General features: G+C 52.4%; 3 protein-coding genes and 1 pseudogene across 5 annotated transcripts; 2 read left to right on the top strand and 2 right to left on the bottom strand.

Annotated features, from left to right (window-relative positions):
• The first annotated feature begins 3,349 nt into the window (after positions 1-3,349).
• On the top strand, positions 3,350-19,694 carry PGAP3 (post-GPI attachment to proteins phospholipase 3). Of its 3 annotated transcripts, none has more exons than XM_053569502.1 (8): positions 4,017-5,117; positions 6,382-6,479; positions 7,604-7,756; positions 17,691-17,753; positions 18,350-18,411; positions 18,764-18,900; positions 19,170-19,374; positions 19,563-19,694. In XM_053569502.1, exons 1-8 carry the CDS (start codon positions 4,937-4,939, stop codon positions 19,624-19,626), a joined length of 963 nt encoding a protein of 320 aa, XP_053425477.1. In that variant the 5' UTR covers positions 4,017-4,936; the 3' UTR covers positions 19,627-19,694. The 3 variants fall into 3 exon arrangements, 2 of the variants coding, with proteins under 2 accessions (XP_053425477.1, XP_053425478.1); XM_053569503.1 differs by adding an exon at positions 15,741-15,871 and having other exon boundaries at positions 5,072-5,117; positions 6,382-7,756; XR_008375567.1 differs by lacking the exons at positions 18,350-18,411; positions 18,764-18,900; positions 19,170-19,374; positions 19,563-19,694 and adding an exon at positions 15,741-15,871 and having other exon boundaries at positions 3,350-5,117.
• Positions 19,683-20,435, top strand: LOC128570411 (uncharacterized; annotated as a pseudogene).
• A 1,517-nt stretch (positions 20,436-21,952) lies between these two features.
• Positions 21,953-24,120, bottom strand: PNMT (phenylethanolamine N-methyltransferase). Its single transcript, XM_053569446.1, has 3 exons — positions 23,919-24,120; positions 22,608-22,815; positions 21,953-22,494 (listed from the first exon to the last, which is right to left on the bottom strand). Exons 1-3 carry the CDS (start codon positions 24,118-24,120, stop codon positions 22,047-22,049), a joined length of 858 nt encoding a protein of 285 aa, XP_053425421.1. The 3' UTR covers positions 21,953-22,046.
• A 1,779-nt stretch (positions 24,121-25,899) lies between these two features.
• TCAP (titin-cap) lies at positions 25,900-27,297 on the bottom strand. Its single transcript, XM_053569461.1, has 2 exons — positions 26,935-27,297; positions 25,900-26,729 (listed from the first exon to the last, which is right to left on the bottom strand). The coding sequence occupies exons 1-2, from the start codon at positions 27,042-27,044 to the stop codon at positions 26,336-26,338; spliced, it is 504 nt and encodes a 167-aa protein (XP_053425436.1). The 5' UTR covers positions 27,045-27,297; the 3' UTR covers positions 25,900-26,335.
• Positions 27,298-27,873: the final 576 nt, after the last annotated feature.

The raw sequence follows: 27,873 nt of genomic DNA, 5'->3' as shown, positions 1-27,873 counted from the left end.
AGCTCAGGCTGGTCTCAAACTTGTGAGTGAGCGCAGGTGATCCACCCGCCTGGGCCTCCCAGAGTGCTAGGATACAGTTGTGAGCCACCTTGGCCAGCCTCATCCCCCATTTTTTCTCTAAAAATAGGGTCAGCTTTCCTTTGAGCCCTTAGCACTCTATACTATTTGCTTTGTCTTTCCTTTTGTTTGTTTGTTTTTTTCCCCCACTAGCACAATGGCTGACACACAGTAAATCTGAGTTGAAGGAATAAATCTGTGACTTTGTTGGCTGTGGCTTACCTGGGAAGCCAAGTTAGGAAGCAGATTAAGCTAAGAGGGCTCAATAGGGAAGTGAGGGATCCAGACGGGAAAGATGGAAGAGAGAAGTTAGATAACTCTTGTCTAGAGAGATTGTTGTCTGGGGCTGTGCTGACAGGGAAAATTCTCAAGAGCTGTTCCAGAGAGAAAATACCTCACCTCCTAAGAGAACAACAGGACAGAAGTATCCATTGCCCCCTCCACCTTTAACCTAAGATTGTTTTCTCTATCAGGCACGCATGTAGGCATGCGTTTTTGAGGACCTTTGAAATGCTTAGGAACTGAACAGATTTTCCATGTTAACTCCGATATAAGAAAACAGGGCCAGCTATGGTGGCTCACACCTGTAATCCTAGCACTGTGGGAGGCCGAGGCAGGTGGATTGCCTGAGCAAGAGCAAGACCCAGTCTCTAAAAATAACCAGGCATGTGGTGGGCGCCTATACTTCCAGCTACTTGGGAGGCTGAGGCAAGAGAATCACTTGACCATAGGAGTTTGAGATTGCTGTGAACTATGACACCGTGACACTCTACGGAGGGAGACAAAGTGAGACTCTGTCTCAAATATATATGTACAATATATAAGAAAACTATAGGGGCGGCGCCTGTGGCTCAGTGAGTAGGGCGCCAACCCCATATGCCGAGGGTAGCGGGTTCAAACCCAGCCCCGGCCAAAGTGCAACAAAAAAATAGCCGGGTGTTGTGGCGGGCGCCTGTAGTCCCAGCTGCTTGGGAGGCTGAGGCAAGAGAATCACGTAAGCCCAGGAGTTGGAGGTTGCTGTGAGCCTTGTGATGTCATGGCACTCTACCCAAGGGCGGTACAGTGAGACTCTGTCTCTACCAAAAAAAGAGAAAACTATAAAAAGTAATATTTTACTAAATATATACAAAGTAGCAATGTCAACTATTAACAGCAATTCAGTTCAACTATTTATAATTTTTTTTTTGAGACAGAGTCTCAAGCTGTCACCCTGGGTAGAATGCCATGGTGTCATCATTGCCCATGTTTGACATAGGGTGAGATCTTCAAAATAGAAACTTAATAGTTTTATTTTTTTAATTTTTTTGATCTAACTTCTTTTATTTTTATTTATTTATTTATAGTTTATAGCTGGGGCTGGATTTATTTTTTTTATCTTTTTTTTATTGTTGGGGATTCATTGAGGGTACAATAAGCTAGGTTACACTGATTGCAATTGTTAGGTAAAGTCCCTCTTGCAATCATGTCTGGGGCTGGATTTGAACACATCACCTCTGGTATATGGAGCCAGCACCCTACTCCTTGAGCCACAGGTGCCACCCAAAACTTAATAGTTTTAACCGAGTCCTACCTCTACCTAGAAGTGTTCTCAAATGTAGAATCCCTACCTTGTCAGGATTTCTTTTCTTTTTTTTTTTTTTTTTGAGATAGAGCCTCAAGCTATTGCCCTGGGTAGAGTACTGTGGCATCACAGCTCACAGCAACCTTCAATTCCTGGGCTTAAGTGATTCTCTTGCCTCACCTTCCCAAGTAGCTGGGACTACAGGCACCCGCTACAACACTCGGCTATTTTTTGGTTGTAGTGGTCATTGTCGTTTGGCAGGCCTGGGCTGGATTTGAACCCACCATTGTATGTGGCTGGTGCCTATAACCACTTGAGCTACAGGCACCAAGCCAGGATTTCATCTTGTTTAATCCTAAATGGCTTCATCTTTAAATGGGGATCCTTGGCCAGGCATAGTGGCTCATGCTTTATAATTCTAGCACTCTGGGAGTCTGAGAATGGTGGATTGCTTGAGCTCACAAGTTCAAGACCAGCCTGAGCAAGACTCCATCTCTATTTTTTTTTTGCAGTTTTTTTGGTCAGGGCTGGGTTTGAACCTGCCACCTCCAACATATAGGGCTGGCGCCCTACTCCTTTGAGCCACAGGCGCCGCCCCCCTCTATTTTTTTTTTTTTGAGACAGAACCTCATTACATCATCCTCACAGCAATCTCAAACTCTTGGGCTTAAGCAATTCTCTTGCCTCAGCCTCCCAAGTAGCTGGGACTACAGGCACCTGCTACACTGCCCAGCTATTTTTGTTGTTGTTGTTGTTGTTGTAGTTGTCATTGTTGTTTAGCAGGCCTGAAAGAACTTGCCGGGTGTGGTGGTGCACACCTATAGTCACAACTACTTGGGAGGCTGACACAAGAGGATCACTTGAGCCTGACTTTGAGTTTGCTATGAGCTAAGATGATGCCATTGCATTCTACTGAGGGTAACAGAGTGAGACTCTGTCTCAAAAGAATAAAATAAAATAAAATGGGCTAAGTGCCTGTAGCACAGTGGTTACAGAGCCAGCCACAGACACGGAGGTTGGCGGGTTCAAACCCAGCCCCGGCCAGCTAAAACAACAATGACAACTGCAACAAAAAATAGCTGGGCATTCTGGTGGGTGCCTATAGTCTCAGCTACTTGGGAGGTTGAGGCAAGAGAATCACTTAAGCCCACGAGTTGGGAGTTGCTGTGAGTTGTGACACCACAGCACTCTACTGAGGGTGACAAAGTGAGACTCTGTCTCAAAAAAATAAATACATAAGTAAAAATAAAATGAGATCCTTATAAAAAGATTCATCCCTGAGTTATAGGAAAGAATAAATAAAAATATTAAAAATGTATTGTGAAAGGATTTATCTGTTAGATGCAAAGTAGTATTAGCACTTGATTGTTTCTGGTTGGCTCCTGGAGAGCTGAGGGTTGTTTTTTTTTTCTTTAAATCTGTTTCAGTTTCCCAGTCAACATCAATTTGGCGGTCACTTCCGGGGGACACTATTTGTGTTACATTTAACTGGAAGAATTGCCATTCACAGAAAATGCGATGTGAAAAAATTGTGCCTCCTGGAATTGTGCCTTGCTTAGCTAGGTATAGAGCTAAGGGTTAAGGAAGTGAGTATGGAAATTAATGGAATCTGAAATTACTTCTTGGTCATTCCACAACCCAGAATGAAAAGAAGAAGTTGACTGGGGGGTGAAGAGGTGGGGGTAGGAGGGTGGGAGGGGAAGGAAAGGTGATCTTTAGCTACAAGCCTTCAATGCTTCAATGAGATTAAGGGGATGCTGGTGGTAGTGCAGGGGAGGTGGGGAAAGGAAGTACTAAAGCAAGTGTCCTATTCCCAAGGGTCTTCCTTAATTTTCCTTGGAAGATTACATCTTTTCCTATTAGTGTAGAACCATACTCATAAGGTAACTTGACAGCCCGGGATTTGGCACCCAGCGAGTTCTTATGCTGAATTAATTATGTTGTTCATTCTTCTTTTTTAAAAATCGCTTTTAGTGGGCGGCACCTGTCCCTCAGTGAGTAGGGCGCCGGCCCCATATGCCGAGGGTGGCGGGTTCGGACCCAGCCCCGGCCAAACTGCAACAGAAAAATAGCCGGACGTTGTGGCGCGCACCTGTAGTCCCAGCTACTTGGGAGGCTGAGGCAGGAGAATCTCCTAAGCCCAGGAGTTGGAGGTTGCTGTGAGCTGTGTGACGCCATGGCACTCGAGGGCAATAAAGTGAAACTCTGTCTCTACAAAAAAAAAAAAGAAAAAAGAAAACCAAAACTTCTGGTTGTGGGCGGCGCCTGTGGCTCAGTGAGTAGGGCGCCGGCCCCATATGCCGAGGGTGTCAAACCCAGCCCCGGCCAAACTGCAACAAAAAAATAGCCGGGCATTGTGGCGGGCACCTGTAGTCCCAGCTGCTCGGGAGGCTGAGGCAAGAGAATCGCGTAAGCCCAGGAGTTAGAGGTTGCTGTGAGCCATGTGACGCCACGACACTCTACCCGAGGGCGGTACAGTGAGACTCTGTCTCTACAAAAAAAAAAAAAAAAAAATCGCTTTTAGTGCCTAACAGAAGCCAGTTTCTATGTTAGTGCTGGAGATAAAATGGTGAACAGGACAACATAGGTCCCTATCCTGCACAGACCATTGTATATCATCCTCCAGTTGTTAGCAAGCACCCTCAGAAAGTGGTGTTTAAACTCAGACTAGAAAAACAAGGAGAGAGTGATAGATAGGAAGTCAGGAAATTTAAGGGACATGGCCCTTTGAAGAGGGTCTTGAGCAAGGGAGTGAGGGAGATCAGTGGGCAGAGGCCAAATCATCTAGGACTTGTAGAGTTTGGATTTTATCTTGAGGGTAATTAGGAACCAGTAAAGAATTTTAAGAAAGAAAGTGACATGGTCAATTTTTAATTTTTGAAAATGGAGCACGTATTGGAGGAGGCAAAAGTAGAGGCAGGGAGCGCTGTTAAGAGACTACAGCCTTGTCCTGGTGTCAGATGGTGATGTCTTTAACCAGGGTGGTGCCAGAAGAGATGGAAAGAAATGGACAGGTCCAGGTGCAGTTAAGAAGTGAAACCCGACAGGGCTGGTTACAGTAAAATAGCCCTACCCCAGAGAAGAAACACAGAAACAAAATACTTTATTTTTGCTTCTTAACCTATCAGGCGTCCCCTTCCCCTTAACCCAGAGGGACGAGGGGCGGGGCAAGAACCCACAAAAATCCGGAACTTTTATTCAAACTGGCGGATGTCCCCGGAGAGTAGAGGAAAGAACAGAGACACTTCCGGTTACTCCGGAAGTGAAGGTTTCACATGCTCCTAAGCTCCTCCCCCGGCGGCGAGCCAGGGTGAAGTGATGGCCGGCCAGGCGGCGCGGCTGGTGCTGCTAGCTGGGGCAGCCGCACTAGCGAGCGGCTCCCAGGGTGACCGCGAGCCGGTGTACCGCGACTGCGTACTCCAGTGTGAAGAGCGGAACTGCTCCGGGGGCGCTCTGAAGCACTTCCGCTCCCTCCAGCCAATCTACATGAGTCTAGCAGGTAAGCCCCTCCCACAGTAAGCCACGCCCGTTGATCTTGGCCCCGCCCCTTATTCTCAGAAATCTCTGAACCTTAGTTTCCCCACTAGGTCTCTAAGGAATGTGAGTGAATGGAGTCCCCGGGGTGATGAGAGACTCATTAACCTATCTTACTTTCCCAGAAGTTTCGTTTACTTTTTATTTATTTCGTCAAAAGGATATTTACTGAATACTGCCTGGGTACAAAGCTCTGGAATGACATAGAAATAAGACCAGGGTCTTGCCCTTTGGAGCTCACAGTCCCCACGGAGACATTAGCCTTCTCAAGTACAGGAATGATTTCATACCTAAAAGACTCTTAGATTAAGCACTAGAAACATTTGGGATGGGAAAGAATCTATTCTGGTTTTGACGGGGTGAAGGCAGGGATCATCATGGAATGTTTTGTGAGAAGGAGAACTTTGTACAGTTACATTAAATTTGGACCTCTGACCGTATTGGACAAGGAACCAACATATTGAGCACCTATCAGGTCACAGGTGTCACAAGAAGTGTGTTAATTTTTATTACAACCCTTTGAGGCAGTTTCTCTAATCCTAGTCTTACAGATAGGGAAGCTCAGAGAGATTAAGTGCCCTGCCCAAAGTCACACAGCCAGTTAGTGGTAAAGCAGAGTTTCCTCTTATGGCCTGTTACCACACATTTGTCCTTTTTACTGCCACTTTGTGTTCCAGATAGAACAGAGCAAGTGGATGCCCTGGGCAGATGTGGGCACATCCAGCAGCTCGCTTTGCTCAGGGAGCAGAGTATGTGAAAGGAGTAGTGACAAATCAGGTTGGATATTCAATTTGGAGCCTCAAAAGTCAGGCTGAGGAATTTGTGCTTCATTTTCATAGGAGGGGGGTAAGATAGCAAGGACTCCATCCTGGCAATTCAGAGTAAATCCTGTTTCAGGAAAGACAAACATAAACCTAGGTTTCCATAAACATGTTCATCAGATACCAAAATCACCATCTTGGTGAATGGAGAAGAGAAGAAATATTTCTTTTTGCTCACTATATACTTCTACACCTAAAACATCCCTACATATACACACATCCCTTCCCCTATGTGTATGTCCCACCATCCCACATCTATTTCAAGGAGAAGCTGGAATTTTAAGATTTATTCTAGTTCTCTCCCACCTGCAGTCCCTTTTGACCTGTATTTGAGCTTGGGCCCCATTCCTGATCTCTTTGTGCCTCTCTGTTCTGGGGAGTTCACTAGGCCACCTTTGTCTGTTTCAGGCTGGACCTGTCAGGATGACTGTAAGTATGAGTGCATGTGGGTTACTGTTGGCCTCTATCTCCAGGAAGGTCACAAAGTGCCTCAGTTCCATGGCAAGGTGAGTTGGAGGGTCAGGGTTGGTGGTGTAGTAGCCTCCTAGTTGGACACCACTGTCCAAGCAGTATGAGGCATGGAGGGATGGGTGTGTGTTTGGGGCAGGTACCTGTTCTCAAAATCTGCTGGTTTTTATGTAATTGGATGGAGCCAATGTGCCTTGCCTCTGAATTTGGAGTAACAAGATCCAGGAAACTTTGGAGTCTCTTCAGAAAGTGGTGCTGGGATTCTTAGGGTAGTTGAGATGCCCACCATGCTGCAGGCAGAAAGTCCCTAACACACTGTGAGATCTTTTCTCTTGCTTCCTTAGTAGTGGTCTAGGGTAATAGTAACACCCTTTTGATTTCCCAGGGGGGCACAGTTTATTGATGCCCTTTGATCCGGTATTATTCCTTTTTTTTTTGAGACAGAGTTTCACTCTGTTACCCCACACTAAAGTGCCATGGCATCAATAAATAGTGCCATGGCCTAGTTTACAACAACCTCAAACTCCTGGGTTCAAGTGAACCTCCTGCTTCAGCCTCCTGAGTAGCTGGGACTAAGGATGACTGCCACAACACCCAGCTAATTTTTTCTATTTTTAGTAGAATGGAGTTTCACTTCTTGCTCAGGCTTGTCTTCAACTCCTGAGCTCAAGCAATCCTCAGCATCCTAGAGCTCTAGGATTACAAGTGTGAGCCATTGTACCTGGCCTGATCCAGAATTATTTCATTCTAAACCATTGAGATTGGCAATAATTATTCTCCCCAGTTTTCCACAGAGTAAGCTGAGGCTCGGAGGACTGTGGTCAGTAGTAGAGGACTGATTGGGACCTTAGTCTTCTGGATGGCAGGTCTGTGCTGTTTCCACCAGGCCACACTGAGCCATCTACACTGGCCCATCTGGTTTTCCCAGGGCTCCGGGCTTTCGGTGCTATGTGTGCTGGCCAGGATAGGGGGTATGACCCTTAACCAGGGACTGGAGAGGAGCTCCTTGGCCTGAATAAGGGACTGAACCTGAGGTTTTGGCCAAATTCCAGAGCCGAAGAGCCAGCTGGAGATCTGCTAATGCAGCATGTCAGAAAAAGTTTGACTGGGCCAACTGAGGATTGCCTGCCCCTCAAGCCTCCTCCTTCTTCTCCTTTTTCAGTGGCCCTTCTCCCGGTTCCTGTTCTTTCAAGAGCCAGCTTCTGCTGTGGCCTCTTTTCTCAATGGCCTGGCCAGTCTTGTGATGCTCTGCCGCTACCGTACCTCCGTGCCAGCCTCTTCCCCCATGTACCACACCTGCGTGGCCTTTGCCTGGGTAGGTAACCTGGCAGGATTCCTGTTCTATTCTCTCATCTAGGAAGGAGAAACTCTGAGATTCCTATTAATACCTACCACCTAGCTTCCCCTCTGCTTTCCAAGGCTAAATTTGCAGCTGCAGGGTGGTTACACCTGGGAAGAAAATTGGGAAGGTACTGAATTAGGCTTTACTTTTCTTTTTTTTTTTTTTTTTTAATTTGGCCGGGGCTGGGTTTGAACCCGCCACCTCTGGCATATGGGACCGGCGCCCTACCCGCTGAGCCACAGGTGCCGCCCTAGGCTTTACTTTTCTAGCAGAGTCCCAGGCCAGGTGGTTTAGGAAGGAGAGGAGAAGAGACTTTTTTTTTTTTTTTTTTTGTCCTAAAGAGGAAGCCACTAAAAGATCCAGAAGGGCAGTTTATAGACACAGAAGGAAATAGGTGGTAGAGAGGATGCTGGGACCATGTAGGACCCATCTGGAGGACTGGGAGCGATCTCAGAATCAGCCCAGACCTGCTAGGCAGTAGTAGCCACAAGACACTGTCCAGAGCTCAGCCTAGTCTTAGACCATCCCTGGAGAAGCTGAGGTCAAATTCCATTAGAGTATCCAAAAAAGGCTACCAGCCTCACAGTGTGGCTAATCTGAGGGTCCAGTATCCAGGGCCTGAAATTGTGTGACTGGCACAGACTAGGTACATATGTGAACTGTGACAGCCTTGGAGAGGGCGTGAGAGTCAGAGGCTGACTCTCTAGGTCAGAACTATCCCTGTAAGCCCTAAGGAAAAAATCTCCACTTATCCCTGCCGTCACAGCAGCCATTCACTTATATATTGAACATTTACTATGTTAAGCTCCATCTAACATATTATACAACTCTTTAATTATGCTCATTGCCCCTCTCCCCTGACTAGAATGTAAGCTCCAGCAGGGCAGGGACTTTTGTTCACTTTATTCACTCAGTATATTTGAAGGCCCCGAACAGTGTCTATCCCGAAAGAGGTCTCTGCTAGATGCCAGAGACCAAAAAGTATATAGAAACAGACAGGTCTCTGGCCTCTGGTACTAGTCACACAGTCATACAATGTATCAGTGCAACTGTGAACAGTGCTGTGGAGGACAGACACTACAGGGCCATGTAGAGGGGGATTAGACCAGTACAGGGCAGTCAGGAAAGGCCTCCCGAGGAATGGACATGGGAGGTAGGGTAGAAATGATGAGTGAATGTTAATTAGGTAAATTTGAGGAGAGTAGAGGGAGTCATCTAAACCAAGGGTGGGAAATCTATAGTCTCAAAGGCACATGTGGCCCTCCGGATTCCCAAGTGTGGCCCCTCAACCGAATCCAAACTTCACAGAACAAATCCCTTTAATAAAAGGATTTTTTCTGGCCAGGCACTGTGGCTCACACCTTTAACTCCAGCACTCTGTCTGGGAGGCCAAGGTAGGTAGATTGCTTGAGCTGAGAAGTTTGAGAACAGCCTGAGCAAGAGTGAGACCCCATCTCTATTAAAAATAGAAAAGCCGCTTGTAGCTCAAGCGGCTAAGGCACCAGCCACATACACCAGAGCTGGCGGGTTTGAATCCAGACTGGGCCTGCCAAACAGCAATGACAACTACAACCAAAAAATAGCCAGGTGCTGTGGTGGGTGCCTGTAGTCCCAGCTACTTGGGAGGCTGAGGCAAGAGAATCACTTAAGCCCAGGAGTTGGAGGTTGCTGTGAGCTGTGATGCCACAGCACTCTACTCAGGGTGACAGCTTGTTGTTCTGTCTCAAAAAATAAAAAAAGAAAAAAGAAAGGGGGCCGGGTGTAGTGGCTCACTCTTGTAATCCCAGCACTCTGGGAGGCCAAGGCAGGTGGTTTGCTTGAGCTCAGGAGCTGAAGACCAGCCAGAGCAAGAGTGAGACCCCATCTCTAAAAAATAGCCGGATATTTTGGCAGGCACTTATGGTCCCAGCTACTCGGGAGTATGAGGCAAGAGAATCACTTGAAGGCCAGGTACGGTGGCTCACATCTATAAGCCTAGCACTCTGGGAGACTGAGGCAGGTGGATTGTCTGAGCTTACAGGTTCGAGACTCCCCTGAGCCACAGTGAGACTTTGTCTCTAGAAAAATAGCCAGGCTTGTGGCAGGTGCCTGTAGTCTCAGCTGCATGGGAGGCTGAGACAAGAGAATCACTTGAGCCCAAGGGTTAGAGGTTGCTGTGAGCTATGACGCCATGGTACTCTACCAAGGGTGACTGAGTGAGACTCTGTCTCCAAAAAGAAAAAGAAAAAACAAAATTAGCCAGGCATTGTCAGGCAATGGTAGGGATCTGCAGTCCCACCTATTTGAAAGGCAGAGGCAAGAGGATCTCTTGAGCCCAAACGTTTGATGTTACTGTGAGCTATGATGATGCCATGGCACTCTACCTAGAGCAGCAGAGACTTTGTCTCAAAAAAGAAAAAATAGAATTTGTTCTGTAAAATTTAGATTAATTCTAAAGGCTACACAAAGGATCCAAGACTCAGAAAGTACACAGGCAACTCAGAAAGGGCACAGGCAGGAGAGAGTGAGGGTCATTTGAGGACCTGAAGGCCCAGGATGCCTGCCACGCAGGATGCCGGAGAGTGAGTCTGAGATGGGTGGGCAGGTGGGCAGCCCATGGAGAACCTCTCACTGTGGATCTGAACTCTGAAAGCATCAGGAAGCACCACAAGATTTTAAATGAGGATTGGGAAGAGAAGTGGTTTCATGAATAGATTTGGCCTTTGGAAAGCTCATTCTGGCTACTGCATAGAAAACAGATTGGAGGGGGCAGAAGGTGATGCGGTTGACCAGTTGGTAGTTTTAGCACAGGGCCCAGAAGTTAGACCAGAGAGATGGCACAGGTCTTGGACGTTAAAGAGAAGTATGTTTGAGCTGTGTTTTGAAGGTAACATGAACATTTGAAAAAATTATTTATTTATTTATTTTTTTTTTTGAGACAGAGTCTATGTCACCCTCGGTAGAGTGCCATAGTGTCACACCTCACAGCAACTTCAAACTCTTGGGCTTAAGAGATTCTCTTGCCTCAGCCTCCCAAGTAGCTGGGGCTACAGGTACCCACCACAATGCCTGGCTATTTTTTTGTTGTAGTCGTCATTGTTGTTTGGCAGGCCCGGGCCAGATTTGAACCCATCATCCCCAGTGTATATGGCTGGCGCCCTAGCTGCAGAGCTACAAGCACCAAGCCTAATTATTATTATTATTTTTTCTTATTTATTTTTGAGACCAGAGTTTCACTCTGTCACCATGGGTAGAGTACCATGGCATCATCATAGCTCACAGCAACTTCAAACTCCTAGGCTCAAGAGATCCTCAGGCCTCAGCCTCCCAAGTAGTTGGGGACTATAGGCGCCCGCTAACACACCCAGCTAATTTTTCTATTTTTTTTTTTTTTTTTTTAGTAGAGATAGGCTCTTGCTCTTGCTCAGACAGGTCTCAAACTCCAGAGCTCAAGCAATCCACTCACCTTGGCCTCCCAGAGTGCTGGGATTATAGGCATGAGCCACTGAACCCAGCCAACCTTGTTTATCTTGTAACAAGTGTCAAAAGACAAAATTACAACAAATTTAGTTATGGATCCAATTGGCTTTTATTTGCAATTCATTAATCCAGGTAACCACATTCTGTAAAATACAGGGTGGTCATAAAGTTCATGTGTGATAACCTTTATGGCGACCCTGCAGAATAAGAGCTCCCACGGGGTGACAGCAGCCCAGTGGGTTTTGTAAGGTAGGAACAAGGAAATGGAACAATGGTGGGGTATGGGAAACTGATTGACTAACATCAGGCTACTTTTTTGTAAGGATCGAAGCAGAGGGGACTTTCTGATTACAGTGCCTCAGGTAGACTAAAATCTTCTGTTTTCAGGAAAAAGTGGCTGGTTTAGGAATCTATCTGCCTCCTGATAGTTTAGTTTGATTTTTTGGCAGTTAGCATGAGTAATTCCATTTTGGTTTGGTCTGGTCTGTTGGGGCTTAGTGCAGGGCCTCTGTCCCAAATAGTAGGCCCCCATAATTTTTGTTTAACACAGCTTATAAGGTAGGTATTATTATCACCCCCAGTTTACAGAGGAGGAAACCACTGACTGACAGGTTAAGTGACCTCCACTGGGTCATAGAGCCAGGGTTTGATTCCAGGTGTCTGGCTCCAGAGTCCCTGCTTTCATCATCTTGGCTATGCTCACAAGCCTAGACAGAAGATTAGATGCGGAGAGCGGAATCAAGCATGACCCCTGTGTGTCTGCTTATAAGACAGTGATAGAAGCAGTGAGTGTAGATGAGATCACCATGGAAGACAGAGAACTTAGTGAGAAGAAGAGGGGTCTAGGATGGTGCCCTGAGAAACCCCAAAATTTAATGTCTGGGTAGAGGAGAGTAAGCTAGCAATGGAGACAGAAGGAGTGGCCAGAGGGGTAGGTGGAAAACCAGGAGACTGTGTGCTTGGTGGAGCCCCAGGACAAGCATAGGAAGGAGCCAGTAGTCTGCTTTCCTGAATTGTACTGGATGGTGAATTTATATGAGAACTGAAGGATGCTGCTGGATCTGGTGACCCAGAGGTCTCTAAGAACATTAAGAAAACTGATAGCAGGGGGTGTGCTGGGAAGTCCAGGTTAGACTTGGGACAGGGAAGGAGGCTATTAAACCTCTGGGAAGTATCAATCCTCCCTAATACTTCCCATTCAACAATTGTTAGTGATAATTATGAATTATGGAACACAAGCCATGTGACAGGCTTGTCCTTAGCACTTTACATACACTTTCTTGTTTAATCCTCTTTGTACCCCTCATTACACCTCTGAGCTCTCTGTAAGGCTCAGAGGAGCTAAAACTTGCCCAGGGTTAACAGCTAGTGAGTTAGCAGGTAGTGGAGACAGGGTTGGCATCCAAGGCTGTCCAACTCCAGGACCTGAGCTCCTGTCCCCTCTTCTAGGTTGCCTTCTCCAAGTCCTGTGATGAATTTTCATGGAGCATTTGCTGTGGGTAGAGACAGGTTTAGTATTTGTAGGGGCTCAAGCCCCTGCCTCAGGGAGCTAAGGGCAGTAGGAGGCACAGGTCCAGCAGGCCTGGGTGGCAGAATGCAGGAGAAGCCGAAGTGGGCTTGGCAGGGAGGCCTGGGTGTTACGAGGCTGGGAGGCCACAGCCTCCATCTAGGGACATCAGCCAGGGAAGCCCAGGGAGGAGGAGGGGTTTCAGGCCTGGCAGGGCTCAGACACATAAATAGGGGGTAGAAGAGACTGGATTCCAAAATTCCAGGCTCGAGGCACATGTGTGGGACTGGCCACATGTGGGACCTAGTCAGACAACCTTGGGAGAGTCCACCTGCCCCAGTGTGGCTGTGGAAGTGCAGCGTAGCGAGAGGAGATAGAACAGAGGGCCTTAAGGGCCAAGGGCTCTGCTGAAGGCAGGGCCCGGCATCAGCACACACAGGGACGTGGAGGAGATAAGAGCTGCCACTTGCTGTGTAGGTGTCTTACAGAGAAGGGAATTTGGTCCTGGCCAAGAAAGCAGGAAAGAAAGGGAAATGGAAGAGGCTGCGCCTGTCCCCTTTCCCTTGGAGTTCTTTCAGGGAGGGTGTTTATCCGGGCCCACTGCCTGTACCACCCCTATTAGTATGAGACAACCCTGCCTGAAATCTCTGAACAAAGCTCAGAGCCTCCTTGGATAGACTGCAGGTTGGAGGGGACCTCAGAGGGTCCTAGCCTTTGCCTTCATGACGTGTACCAGAGGCCAGTGATCACTTCACAACTCTAGCCTTGATTTCCCTGATTCTTGAAGAGTTTAATCTCAATGGCGTCTGGAACTCAGCTTCCTTCTTGGCAAGGGGTCACACCTCCCAGGGTGTTCTACTATCCAGTGTGACCAAGGACCCTTAGAGAAAAAGCAGGAGAATTGGAGTGGGAGAGGGCAGATAGCTGGAGCCTCTGTCTTAGGGCACCCTAAGGGATATGGGGTTCTGGGACATGGGAACTCGTCATGCCACCTCTAAGCCCTCAAGGGACAGAGCCTCAGAGTCTGCACTCCTGTCGATGATGTAGTTTGGATTTTGCAGTTGATCTTTAATCCTGTGTGTGTGATTCTGCAGGAGGGAGGGCTCTTGAGCTGTGTAGAGGGTGTGGCCATGGACTCTGTCCCAGGCTGGGTCTTTGGGAGCAGTGGGGCTCCTGATTTCTGTTGGGGTGATGTAGGAAGGCCCCTCACCTGTCCAGGTTAGGTCTTGGAGGAGGAGCATCCAGTCTTTTCTCTGCAGGGAAATGAGGAGACCTGCAGGGTGAAGGAAGCTTTGGCCCCTGCCTTGCCATTTAGTTCTGGGCTCTGGCTGGGCAGCAGCCAGGCAAGGCTCAGGAGCCTGCCAAAGCTCTGCACACTGTGGCCCTTTGACCTCACAGTGCACGGGGCCCCTGTTCTCTGCCAAAGCTAGGAGCCAAACCAATTCCCCACCCCTTCAGCTAGCAAGGAACCGTCCTCAAGTGTAGAGATAAGAGGGTGAGGAGGCAGGGAAGCCCAAACTGTCTTTGCAGGATGATTTATAGACAAGAGGAGTGATTGTGTACTACCTCTATTGAGGAAACTACAAGAAGGAGGAGGTTGAGGCTGTAGCAAAACGGTGGTTAGACTTCAGGAAGGACTTCTGAACAGTCAGACAAGAGCCAATGGAACAAGCAACAGCAGGAAATCAAGGAATCCTTTCTGATGGGGGAAATAGTCATCCTTCTTCCATTTCTACCACTTTCCTCCTCTCAGGAGAGAGCAGGGGCAGGCTCACCCTGCCTGAGGCAAAGGGTGAGACACTGTGGCCTGGGGGGTGGGGGGGGGAGGGAGAGGCAGGAAGGCAGCAGGCGTCATATTTAACATTCTGCCTCCCCCACTTCTGAAACACCGAGCTATTTAAAGACCCACTTGTCCCTACCACCATGGTGTCAATGACAGCCCAAGCACTGGGGCTTAACGCTGGGGTCGAATTCCTGACAGATCTGGCTCACGTGGCATCTAACCAGTTTCATGGCTATGATATTTTTGTCTCTATTTTCCAATAAAATGAAAAAGCCTCTTGCTCCCCTGCTACCCAGCCTCCACTTCCTCCCCCGCTGGCTCCCTGGCCGCCCTTTCCTCAGTGTTTACAGGCAGCTCTCTGTGCCTCCAGGCAGCCCATCACCCCCTGGCTGGTGAGTCTATCTGCCCCCCATTCCTCTCAAGCTTGGCTGAGGAGCCCGAGAGCAGTCATACATTTGCATCTTGGACTTCCCCTTCCTTCCATATCCATCTGCCCCCTTTGCCTGCATCTTGATGACAAACTGAGTGGAGAGAAGTGGTATCTGTTTAGTCCATACTGGTGGAATAGTAGCTCAGGAGGAGGGGGGCTCTTCCCATAGCTGCAGTGTCTACATTCTGTAATGGAGAGATCTTGGGGCCCTGTCATTTGACTGCGAATTCTGTGATCCTTAAAGAAAGGGCAGTTGAGGGTCAGGTGAAAGAAAATGGTGAGGGTCAGCCTATGGTTCATGATGTACCAGGCAGCAGTAACAGCAGCCATTTATTGAGTGAGTCCTTTGTGCCAAGGATTTTGCTGACATTGTCCTCATGACCCTTCTGTTTTGTAGATGAGGTAGCTGGCTCACAGATGATAAGTTATTTGTTCAAGGTCAAACTCTAAGTAATGACCAAGGCAGGTCTTGAGCACAGAGTTTGTCTCCTTGAGGAGACTCTGGACATTCTGCTCCCAGTCTGGAGCTATGGGGGTGGGCCTAGGCCCCCGGGGAGACCACCCTTCTCTGCCTAGATGTCCTTGGCTTGTAGGGATACAGGGAGGCAGACTTGGTCCCTTAAGTCTCAGGTGAGGGAATGCTGGGAAGGCTCCATGGTGGTTAAAAAGGTGGAGAAATAATGCCTAGTGCTTTACCCATCCTGGGCACAGTGCTGGATGCTGTGTTTGCATTGCTTATTCAATCCTTATCAACACTATGATTATTCCCATTTTACAGATGAGAAAACAGCAAGGCTAAATAACTTGCCCAAGGACACACAGGAAATGCAGAGCCAGGATTTGCACCCTGGCAGTCTGGCTCTAGGGCTGGCATTCTTAATGACACTACCTCCCAAATCTGAGGAGAGGGTGAGAAGAGGAGCACCCCCAAAATGGGACACTCCCCAGGGGAAGGGGACTTTTCAGGGTTGCAGAGTCCAGGCTTCAGGTGGGTCTCTGTACGTGGAAGACACCTAGGGAGGCATTTGGACCAGGGACCAATCGCCCTCACATGTTCCGTGGCCCTCTGTGTGTACACGAGCATACACACACACACACAAACCCTACTCTGGGTGTTCTAGCTACCACTTAGCTCAGTCCTCTTGTCACCTCCCCCTTTTCACTGTGGGTGACAAGGAGGCCTGGCTTGCTGCCAGTCCCTGCTGCCTTCCCTTCCTCCCTCCCACACTGGTTCCAGGGCCACTCTGCTCCCTAAGGATGTCCCTGTTCCTGGCCTCCCCAAGAGACCTGGTCCACATGATTGCCTGGGCCTTGTCTCCAGCCCGAGCCTGCTCCCCTCCCCATGCTGAACCCAAGCTTTGCAGAGTTGGTAGGAGCAATGTCCAAAAAGCTGCCAGATTCAGTCACATTTTCCAGCCTTCACACCAGGCCTTTGTGACTGTCTCTGCAAAAGGTGCCTTGAGCCAAGGGGGAGGGATAGAATGGCCATCCTCAGAGGAGCAAGCAACCTGACCTAGACCAAATCACCTGACGCCCGGGCTGGGAAGGAACTGAAATTTCACTGACAGCACTGATTAGTCCCAAGGGTAACTTGGGCTGAGAAGGGAAGGGCCTTTGCCCAGGTCAAGAGGCTCATAAGCAGCAAGGCCCAGCGAAGGGCCCAGGCTAGGCAGGCTGCACCTGGCTGCCTTGAGCCCTCCCAGGCTGTTTTCATGAGAGTGCCTAATTGGCTTTGTGACAGAGCCCTGCCTGCCTCCACCCTTCTCTTCCTATTCCCTCCTGAGCTTCCCAGGCCTGTGTTAGGGAAGCCATCCTAGCCTCTGACCCTCCTGCTGCAATACCCGACAGAAATACTTTTTGCCCTGCTCCCTCTGTCCCCTGCCTGGCCCGCCTCCCCGCAGGCTGGACCTAAGTGAGCAGCTCCTGCCTGTCCTTTACTCGTCTCTGCAGGCCTGCCCCACTCTAGCACCCTTCCCCACCTGCAGGCTGTTCTAGGCCTGGCCCCACAATTCCTTTCTTAACTGGTTGTCACAAGTTTTCCCAGTCCTTCCTCCTGCCCATTTCAGTGATTTAGGCCTCTGCTGTGGACACAGTAGTCCCTGAAAAAAGTGCCAGCCCTTGCCCACCACAGCCTCTCCAGCCCTGCCCCTATACTCCTCCCAGGGCTTGGGAGCAGCCACTGGTCGGGCTGGTTGGGCCGGCCCAGCCAGGAGGAAGCTGGACTCCAAGTTGGCCACTCTCCTGCTCAGAGACTGGGCCCCAGTAGGACCTGCCTCATCTCCCTCCCTCCCTTGCTTGGATCACACCCCACCCACCTCATTCCCACCCCCAGAGGCTGAGGTCACTGGCTCCCCTGGGCCCAGGTGGGACTGTCATCACCTGCCGGTTGGGGGTGAGGAGGCAAGGCCCCTGGGGGCTGTTGTCTTAGGGATTGAGTAACCAGGGAACTTGGCTCTGTTAGAACTGGCTCCCAGGCCAGGCCAGAACCTGCAAACCTATAGAACCTGCAGCCCCCTGTGGTCTTGGGGGCTTGGGGTGGCAGGAAGTCAACTGAGAGAACCGGGCTAGGTAGGGTGGGGGGGCAGTGGATTGTTCAGAGGGCCCCAGGGGCTAAGGGAAAGCACATTTGTTACCCAGAGAGCCCTCTCCAGAAGGCAACATGGATATGAGCCCTCTGGGGGTCTTTCCTAACTCAGGGCAGCACAGTCACTGCTCCCTCCCTCCTCAGGTGTCCCTCAATGCTTGGTTTTGGTCCACAGTCTTCCACACCAAGGACACAGACCTCACAGAGGTGAGCACCCTCCCCCTCCGCCTCCAACATGGGACTGTCCTAAAGGAGTCCAGGAGGGTGGGCAGAGAGGGGTCTGGGGCGTAGCTGACTCGTCTGAGGAGCAGGTACTCTGAGCTAGGCTTTTCAGACCTATTGGTGTGCTTGAGCCTCACTTGAACCTGGTGAGGTGAGTGGGATCCTGAGCTCTCTCTGACTGAGGAGGCAGCTGAGCCTTGGAGAAGTGAAACGCCTTGTTCAGGGTCACCTAGCTAGTCCAGGGGTGTGATCAGGACTGGAGTCCATGGCTAGTGAACCCCAGACTGGGCTCTGAATTCTGTAGTGTGCTCTCATGTTCTGGAGTCCTGACAGCACACACCGCCAGCGCCTCTAAAGTCTTGCTGCTGAGCACATTTTTAAAAAATTATATAATGTGAGCTCAAGGGTCTGTCTGTTCAACTCAAGAGAGAAACGGTGATAGGAAGACAGAGCAAGAGACACGGTCTCCACTGACAGGCCCGGGACCCCCATGCCCTCATCCCCAGTGGGCTCTGCTCTCCGTGGAGCCTTGTCCATCTGCTCCCCTCACACTGGTCCCTCATGACTCTTCCTGTCCTCAGAAAATGGACTACTTCTGTGCCTCCACTGTCATCCTACACTCAATCTATCTCTGCTGTGTCAGGTGAGCCTGCCTTGGGGGCTGCAGGGGCAAAATCAGGCCCCAGAGGCAGAACGGTATCACCCAGCCCTCCCCTGGGGGTGCTGCCTGGCCCTTCTTTGCTGGTCTCCCAGCATCCCCCAGGCTGTCCTGGATGGGGACTCTGAGGCAGGACTAGGGGTCCTGGCTCCCTACAAGGAGCTGAAGCCCTTGGTCCCCGGCCTTTAGGGGCCAGGAGACCCATCCAGTCAGCCTATTTTGGTGGGTTAGTGGTTTCAGGGACCATTTATTGATATTGGGGGGAGGGGATGCTTCAAGGTATGCTGTTCTGGGCACGGGCCACCCACCATCTGAGCAGCTCTGGATGGTGGGGCAGGACCGTGGGGCTGCAGCACCCAACCTTGGCCAGTGCCTTCCGAGTTTTCCTGCTGCTGCTGCTGACCGCTCACATCTCCTACCTGAGCCTCATCCACTTCGACTATGGCTACAACCTGGCGGCCAACGTGGCTATTGGTGAGGCAGGGCTGAGGGCTCAGGGGCCTCAGGCTATCTGCGGAACTTCTGGCTTGAGTTGGGGTGGGGGTGTCAGTGCAATTCCTGGAGAAGGAGGTTCTAGAGAGACCCTTGGAGTGAAGAAAGGGGGAAGAATTTGAGGTGAGAGAGCAGAGGCTGGGAGGAGAGCCTGAGGACGATCCTGGGGTCCAAGAGCATGGGGCTGGGGTGGCTTTGGGGACGAGGAAGGAGTCCAAGGAGTGAGCCTCTCCTGCCCCACCGGCACCTAGGCCTGGTGAACATGATGTGGTGGCTGGCTTGGTGCCTGTGGAACCGGCGACGGCTGCCTCACGTGCGCAAGTGCATGGTAGTGGTCTTGCTGCTGCAGGGCCTGTCCCTGCTCGAGCTACTCGACTTCCCGCCTCTCTTCTGGGTCCTGGATGCCCACGCCATCTGGCACATCAGCACCATCCCTGTCCACGTCCTCTTTTTCAGGTTGGTGCTACTCCCTGCCTGGTGCCTACCTTCTTTGTGCCCTTCCTTGCCTGCTCCTTAGGGGAGACTGGGGGCCTCCATGTCCCCATCTGCCCCCTTCCAGCTTGCCTGGATCCCACCCCACCCCCAAGGGAGCTCTCTGAGCTGCATGCCTCAGAGAGCTCAAGGGCTCCTCCCTTGGCCCACAGCTTTCTGAAAGATGACAGCTTGTACCTGCTGAAGGAATCCGAGGCCAAGTTCAAGCTGGACTGAAGACCCTGGGAGCAGGATTTTGCCGCCTCCCTGCTGGCTCCTGTTCTCCCCTCAATCCTCAAGATGCTTTCTTTTCTCCTTTTAGCTTCTTGAACTTGGACATGAGGGATGTGGGCCCAGAATCATGTGGCCAGCCCACCCCCTTGCTAGCCCTCACAGGTCTTAGAGCCTGTTCTGGGGATGGTTTCCCAGTATCTGGGGCTAGAGAATGGGCAGCCCCCCTGAGTTTTGAGCTGAACTGAATGGAACTGAGTGTGTCCTTAGCTGAGAAGAGCTCAGGGAAGAGCTGCCTGTTTCCTCCCCACCAGGCTCCTGCCCAGAGCCCCTGCTGCCTGGCTGGGTCTCAGTGCTATCTACCTGGGAGCCCAGGTACTTCCCGCCTTTGGGGATACAGTGGGATCCGCTTCCGTTACCCTGCCCTCCTCCAGGGCACCACTAGATGGCACTCCGTGCTTACTCTCTGGTTAGCCAAATTTCAAGGCCAATCTCATTCTTCCCATGGGATTGTGAGGGACCAAGCTGCTGGGAGTGGGGAGGGGTTTCTCCCTGACAGTTGTCTCAGCCAAACTCCCATGAGGCCTCATCACATTCAGGGCCTGGACCCCTGCGTGCCCAGGACAAGAGTCCTGTGCTGCTGTCCTGGTTGGGAGCCTGCACATGAGTGTGTCCAGGATGTTGGCCAGGACATGGCTGAGTTGGGCACGAGCATGGGCTTGGTTGGGTGTGTGAACACCTGGACCAGGGCATGTGGTGTGTGGGGTGGGGGCAAAGTGTGTGTATTCAGGCACAGGTATCTTAGCACGGGTTAGGGGAATATGCACATGGGTGTGCTTGTATCTGAGATACGTGGGGATACACACACACCAGTCAGAGGAGACTGGAGCAGGGTGGGGGAATCATGTCACCAGCAACAATTGATTATTAAGCAGCAACGCTGCCTGAGGTCCCAGTCAGGCAGCCAGCCAGGATATCCCCATGGCTGCCTGGGTGTGGATGTGTTCCTGTCCCATGCCCCTTTGTCATCCCCATCCAAACTTCACAGGCCCCCACACAATTTAAGACGGTGGTTCTCAACCTGTGGGACGTGACCCACAGGAACTGTATTAAAGGACTGGGGCATTAGGAAGGTCGAGAACTACTGGCTTAATAGCACCCTCCAGAACTACTCCCCCTCCCCCACAGGGACAGAGGTAAATGGGGATCCTGGGGCCTCTCTTCAGCCTCTTTTCCTTGGCATATTTGGACTCCCCATGCACCCCATTTCCCTGGGGTGCCCCTTGCCACAGTCTGGACCTTAGGAAGAAAGAGGGGAGAAAGCTTATGACTAGGTCTGGTTTCTGCTCTAGCCAGAGAGGCTCACTGTTCCAGGGGAGCCCCAGGGCAGGCAGGAGCCACACTGTGCCTGCATCCCAGTAAAAGTGACCCCCTACCAGTTGCCAGCAGCTCTGGCACAATCCAGCCATCTAAGAGTGGAATGTGGAGCTCCCAAACGTTCCATCCCAAAGGCAGGCAGTCTCTGTAATTGGAGCAGGGAGACTGGACTTCGCTTTGTTCTTGCCCCCTTGTCCCTCTTTGACTATGCTAAGAATCCAACCTCAGGGACTTGGGTGGCCTATGTTAGGATCTTTGGATACTGAAAACTATTTTAAAGTAGGAGGGTAGCAAGGGACATGTTTAATAAACCAATTCTCAATCGCACCTACCTTTGTTCAGCTCATTTGGGTGAATAGTGGGGGAGCTGGAGGGAAGGAGAGGACAGGAGGAGGACCCAGAGCTGGTTGGAGGCAGTAGACAAAGGGGGAGTCTCCACCCGGGCACCTGGGGTGGGGTATGAATCAGGTGCGGGGCTGAGCAGACCTCAAATCCAACTTGGAGGAAGGAGTGCTGCTGCTTCCATCTCACTCCCTGGCCTTGGTGCATAGATTGTTACAGCCCCTACCTCCCCACCACCTGGGAATTCCACTTCTGTCTCCAAATTTCCTCCCACTCTCCCCCTTTCTGGCCTGAACCAGGCTGTGCTACTATTTGTTACTAGAGCTCTCTGATCTTCACCTGGAAAGAGGCGACCACCCCAACTGCTGAATGTGCAACTGAAGGATGCGACAGACATAATTGTATATCACATGTGCCCGGTGCGCTGCAGGAGCTGAATGCACTCCCCAGAGAAGACTCTGCCCTTCTTTGGAAAGAAAGAGTGGTATAGAAAGCTACCTTCAAGGAAGCTTCTGGGAAAAAAGCCTCAGGTTGGTGCCTCCCACACCCCTATACTCAGAAGAGATCTCTGAGCCCTCCTTGCTTCCCAGAAGAGCCACAGACAGCGCTGACATTCAACAGCAGGGAATTATTTCTTTATTAGGTGCCACCTCAGAGAGTAGGCAATCTGAGTGGCGGGGGGTCATGGGTACTGGCACACTGGGCCCTCACACCCCTACCCCCAGCTTTTTCTGGGCCCAGGCAAAGAAGATGCCCTTGACGTCATCCACACCTGTCTGAAGGTGGGCAGGCATGGTATAGGTGCGAAGATCTCGGACCTCATAGCCACTATGCACCAGGGCCTCCCTCACCTCCTCCTCACACACCGGCACCACTGCCAGCCTGGCCTCTCCAGCCAGATACCAGGACTCCTCCACAGCCCCAATGAGGAGGAGGTGCCCCCCAGGCCTCAGCAGTGTGGTGATGTTGTCCAGGGCACGCTGGAAGCTGGCCAGATCTGGGCTCACAGCCTCCAAGCAGAAAGTGGAGACCAGGGCATCAGCAGGCAGGGGTGCCGGGCTCTCGGTGCCCAGGGGCCAGGGTTGGTGCACATCAACAGGCAGGACCCGCTTCACCCGGGCTCGAAGCTGGCTCTCCTTCTCCTGCCAGGACTCACTGTGTTGGGGCACAAGGTAGGGCTCAGGACTGCCCCAACCTCAGATCTCTCTGCCCCACACCAGCCACGTTGTGGGAGGCCCCCTGCCCAGCCCTCAACCCCTAGCCCTTACCCCTTGCCCTCAATGAGGCAGACGTGCTGGCTGTACGCGCTCCAGTTGAAGGACCCGGGCTCCTCACGCAGCCAGAGCCCCAGCTCCTGGCGGTTAACCTCTAAGAAATCTGTCATGGTGATGTCCTCGAAGTGGGCACAGGCACTGAGCAGCTGGTATATGGTGGGGCCAGAACCAATGTCAATGAGTGTGCGTCCAGACACCTCACCTGAGCAGGCAGAGGAAGACGGTCCTGGTACCAGGCCTAACTCAGTCACCCCCCTCCTTACCTGCTTCTCATCTCCTCTCTGGTTCCTCCTCCCTCTGTAAGTGTGGCTCTACCTGGAAAAAGGACTGGTTCCAGAGTTAGACAACCTGGAAGAGTCCTGGGGACTCACCTACCTTGGGAAAGGACCTTAACTTCTCTGAAATTCTGATCCACATCTAGGAAACTGCATCGACCAGTGAGGGCTGGTAGGGAAATCCTGACAGTGCTTGGCTGTTTCTCTCTCCCCTTCTCCAGTCTCTGCCTCCATTTCTTTCTCTGTTTCTCTCTTCCTCTCAGTCTCCCCTGCATCATTCCCCGTCTCAGCCCTCAGTTATTTCTTTATTTATTTACTTATTTTGGGACAGAATCTCACTTCGTCACCCTCAGTAGAGTTCTGTGGCGCCATAGCTCACAGCAGCCTCCAACTCTTGGGTTCAAGCAATTCTCCTGCCTCAGCCTCTGGAGTAGCTGGGACTATAGGTGCCTGCCACAACGCCTGGCTATTTTGTTTTTGTTTTAGCAGGCCTGGGACGGGTTCAAACCCACCAGCCCGGGTACATGTGGCTGGTGCCCTAACCACTGAGCTACTGGTGCCTAGCCATTTTTTTTTTTTTTTTTGAGACCAAGTCTCAAACTGTGGCCCTGGGTAGAGTGCCGTGGCATCATAGTTCCAGCAACCTCCAACTTGGGCTTAAGCAATCCACTTGCCTCAGTTTTTTTCTATTTTTAGTAGAGACTGGGGTCTGGCTTTTGCTCAGCCTGGTCTCAAACTGGTGAGCTCAAGCAATCCACCCGCCTCAGCCTCCCAGAGTACTGGGATTACGGCGTGAGCCACAGCGCACGGCCAGCCCTCAGTTCTGAGCATTCTGCTTCGCCTTTCCATCACTCTCTCCTCTGCCCCAGAGGCCTTAGGGATGTCCCTTCCTCTCTCTTGTTTGCACTTCTTAGCTATCTCTGCTTCTTGATCCTCATCCTCCTCTCTCGCTCTCTTTTTTTGTCTCTCCTTGCCCCCTTTAGCTCTCTGTGACTTCCTGTCCCCCGTGCCTCAGTTTCCCCACGCTCACCAGTAGCGAAGGTCTGTGCCAAACAGCGCAGCTTCCAAGGCCCGACGCCGTCCGGGCTGCTCAGGTCCCCACGCGGGGGCGCGTAGTTGTTGCGGAGGTAGGCACGCGGCTCGAAGCGCTGATAGGCCGAGGCCACCGCCGCCCGGCCCGGGTCCGAGGCAGGGGCTGCGCCCGCCGCGGGGCTCGCGTCTTCCCGGCTCATGCTGCTGCTGCGACCCGCGCTGTCCGCCGCTGGACTCGCGGCCCCTTATCTACCGCCAGACCCCCTGCCCGCCCCTCCGCGGCGGGGGCTGCAGCTGAGTTATGAGCCGCCCGGGGCCACGCGCGCCACGTCTCCCCCACCCCATCCATCTCCTTTAATGTCCGAGCAGCAGACACACCGGAGGTGAGGGAGGCAGCCGTGGGGACTTCAGCTCCCGCCCCACCCCGCTCCGCACTTGCTCCCGCAGCCATCCCACCTTCGCCTCACCTGCCCCTTCCAGTCCTGCCTCGCGCCTCCAGCCTCAGCTCCTGACTCCGTGGTCCTGGATCCTCCCGCCCCGTTCACCCGGCTCCTCCCGTCCATCCTCTCTCCAGCTCCCCGCAGCCATTCACTCCTTTGCCCAGCATCCGGTCCCTGCTCTTCCCCAGGGTTTGCACCTCCAGACTCCCGCCAGGCTCCCCTTCCTCCAGACATCCTTTCCAACACCCACCCTCTCCTTAGTAATGTCACCCCAACTCCCCTTCTCGGCCCCTCCTCCAATCCTCTTTCCTTGCCCTTTCCTATCCCACCCTGGTCCTCAGCGCCTCCTCCCCCCACCTCAGAAAGGACAGTACGTTCCAGCCTCTGCTGCTGTAGCTCCGGGGGCCTCAGAGCCAGGATTGGGCTCCGCCCGTCCGATGGCAGCAGCGATAGGGGAGGCGAGAAGCGCTAATGCACTTAGCAGGCGGAACGACCCGTCCCCTGAGAGCCCCGCGGGCTCCGCGCCGCTTATCTGGGGGCTGTCCAGGACAGAAGGTTCGGGATGTTCCCGCATGTCTGGGCGCTGGTCCCAGGTGCGGGCCGAGGGCTCAGAACAGATCTCCCGGGGGCCGCCAGGGGGCGTTGTCCGGACCTTTGGGCGCCTGCAGATTTGGGGTCCGGTGGGTTTGATGTCTCTGACCTCGCTCTTCTGGAAGCTCAGCCCCACTCTGCGAGAGCTAGACACACCAGGTCTGCAGGTTCGGTGGGCACAGGTGTCCAGCTATCAAGAGGCTGGGATGTCTTCACTCCTGTCCCCACAAATGGAAGACGATTCTGCCCATGACTTCTCCATGGTTTTCTTGAAGGGCGACCCCTCTGGAACATCCGGTACCCCCTGCCCTGGGTGGGCTATCAGCTCTTGCCCAGATCGGTTCTTGGCTCTGCTTGATCCTCCTTGTCCCAAGGAGGGAAAATCATGGGGGGCAAGGCAGCCAGGTTGGGCCATGAGTCAACGCAACAGCTGCAGGGGTCACAGACAGGAACCTTACCTCCTCCACCCCCCTCCACCTTACCCTATGCTCCCAGGACAGAGAGGGTGGAGCGCTGACCCCAGCCAAGGATTGATTCTGTCTGGATTCAGAACTGAGAGGAAGGTTAGCCTTAGGGTCACTGACCCTGTTCACACCCTGAGGCACAGCCAAGGACAGTTCTTGTGCCAGTCCCCTCTATATTCTCCATGAGACATCATTGAAACAAACCTTGGTGCCAGCTGGCCTGCTGGGCACTGCCCAGTGCCAGCGTGCTGGACATGGAAGCCAGTACTGAGCAGCAGCAGACAGGAACATGAAGAGGACAGGATCAACAGTCACCCTGTTTACAGCTTTGTCCCTACCCCCCCCCCCAGAGAAGTGTACCCACCAGCTCTGCCATATTTAGCTCAGATGCTCAGACACAGGTCCTGTTCCCAGAAAGGGGTAAGGGGGGGGGGCACCAACAGGCTGGCCCCACAAGCACAAGGAAAGAGACAAAACTCTGGAACACAACTGAGCATTTATTGCAGTGCTAACAGGGTGCTGGGGGCCCCACCATGCCTGCCTCTGCCCTCCTCACATCCCCCTCCCTCCAATCTTCTCCAAGCCTCCTGCCTAGAGCATTCTAGATCCTCTCACACTTTTCGTAGTTCTTCTCTGAAGCTGAAACCTGAACCAGGGTCACCACCATCTTTTGTCCATTCTCCTGGGGCTGGGGTACTAGGCTATGCTGGCCCCCAGCTCTCCGCCTTCAGTGCCCACCGTCTTTGCCTCCCTTTGGGAACTCAAGGGGCTCAGGCATCCTGGCCTCTGACTCCCTTCTTCCCAGCCCCAAACTCTGGGCAAACTACAAAGCATCCATGGCTAGCAGCTCCCCTCTGTAGTCCTAGCCAGGAAGGGCCCAGCCCAGGGTGGGCACAGTGGAGCCCAAGTCACAGTCCCTTTCAGCCTCTCTGGGCTTCCTGGGACATGGAGCGGGACAGGGAGCGACGAAGGGCACCAGGTTTGCTGACGGGCATCACAGGGGGCAGCTGCTTGGTGATCTCAGCCACCTCCTGGCGATCCGCACACTGGCCACCCAGGGCTGTCTCCAGCGCCAGCAGCTCCTGTAGTGGGATGGGGGTGTCCTCGCGCTCCTCTTTGGTGGCACCCACCTTGGCGGGCATGAAGATAGGTAGTGGCAGCACCCGCTGGTAGGGAAGCTGGTACTCCTGCAGCCCACGGCCAAGGATGCCCATCCGCATCACCAGCCAGGGGGAGCACTGCACCAGTGCCTGGCACTGCCCCTGTCGGTGGTAGGTCTCCCGCCGCAGGGCATCCTCTTCATGCAGGGAGCAACTGTGAAGAAGAGGAATGGGGGACCCTGAGCTCTGGGTGAGGGGCTCCTAGGATCTGGGGGGCAGGAGGGGCAACTCTACTTCACTCTCCCCAGTGGGCACTCTTCCTGCCCCACCCTCCAAAACTTCTCTAGGGCTTTGTGCTGTGGCCTTATGTGGCTCAGGGAGGCTGCATTGGGGGAACAGGGGTGCTGACCCAAACTCACCCCTCCTCAGGCCGTGTAGATAGTGTCAGATCCTTCCACTCAGCCCAGAAGGCCTCTCGGCGCTCAGAGTTCTCCTCGGACACCTGGCAGCTCAGCTCCGAAGTGGCCATGATCACTCCTCACACAGTCTCTGCTCTGCTCCTCCCAGGCCCTTTAAATAACTCCCACCTCCCCCTTCTCCAGGGGCTATTTTCGGCCCCTCTGGCGTCAGATGCTATAAGCAGAGCCAAGACTCACTGATGGGGGGACTCTGGACCCAAGGAAGGGGCTGTGGTCCCTGGACCCTGGGTGCCCCCATGCCAGAGGTCTGGGGCTGGGGTCCTCAGAGCAACAATTCTAGGTGCCCTACACTCCTCAGACACTGTCTCAGACGGACCACGTGCCCGGCCTCGTGTCCCCTTGGCACTTGCCCTCTGCCTCACCCACACCCTTTTGCTCAGGGAGGACAGCAGCTTGTCAGTGAACAGAGCAGGAACTGGTGCCCCCTCTGAGCTCTGTACCAGGACTGCCAGGTCCTGCTCCACTGCCCTCTCTGCCTGGGCTCAAGGGCAGATCCTCAGACAGTGCCCCTCCACCGGAAGAGACAGTACAACCACAACCTCAGGTATCTGCCCCAAAAGTCTAGTCCCTGATCATCACTGCCACACCGGCAGGGTTAGGGGATGCTAGTTCCACACCTGGGACCCTGAGGCATGAGCCTTTGCCAGGTGTTTTCCTTCCCCATGGTCAGTGGTTAGAAAAGTGGTCTCCTAAGTTGAGCCAGTGGGGGTGGAAGGAGCCCCCAGCTCTACCTCAACACACCATGTGGGGTGAAATGGGAATCCAGGGGCCCCGACAAATGGCAGTCAGAAGACCTGGCCCCAGCCCCAAATTCGCCATAAATAGGCTGGGTCAGTCTCTGCGCCTCCCAGGGCCCCACTTTCCTCTTTCTGGCCACAA

The sequence above is a fragment of the Nycticebus coucang genome, chromosome 18, assembly GCF_027406575.1.
Source record: "Nycticebus coucang isolate mNycCou1 chromosome 18, mNycCou1.pri, whole genome shotgun sequence".
Taxonomy (NCBI): Eukaryota; Metazoa; Chordata; class Mammalia; order Primates; family Lorisidae; genus Nycticebus; species Nycticebus coucang.
This window is presented reverse-complemented; position numbering and strand designations above follow the sequence as displayed.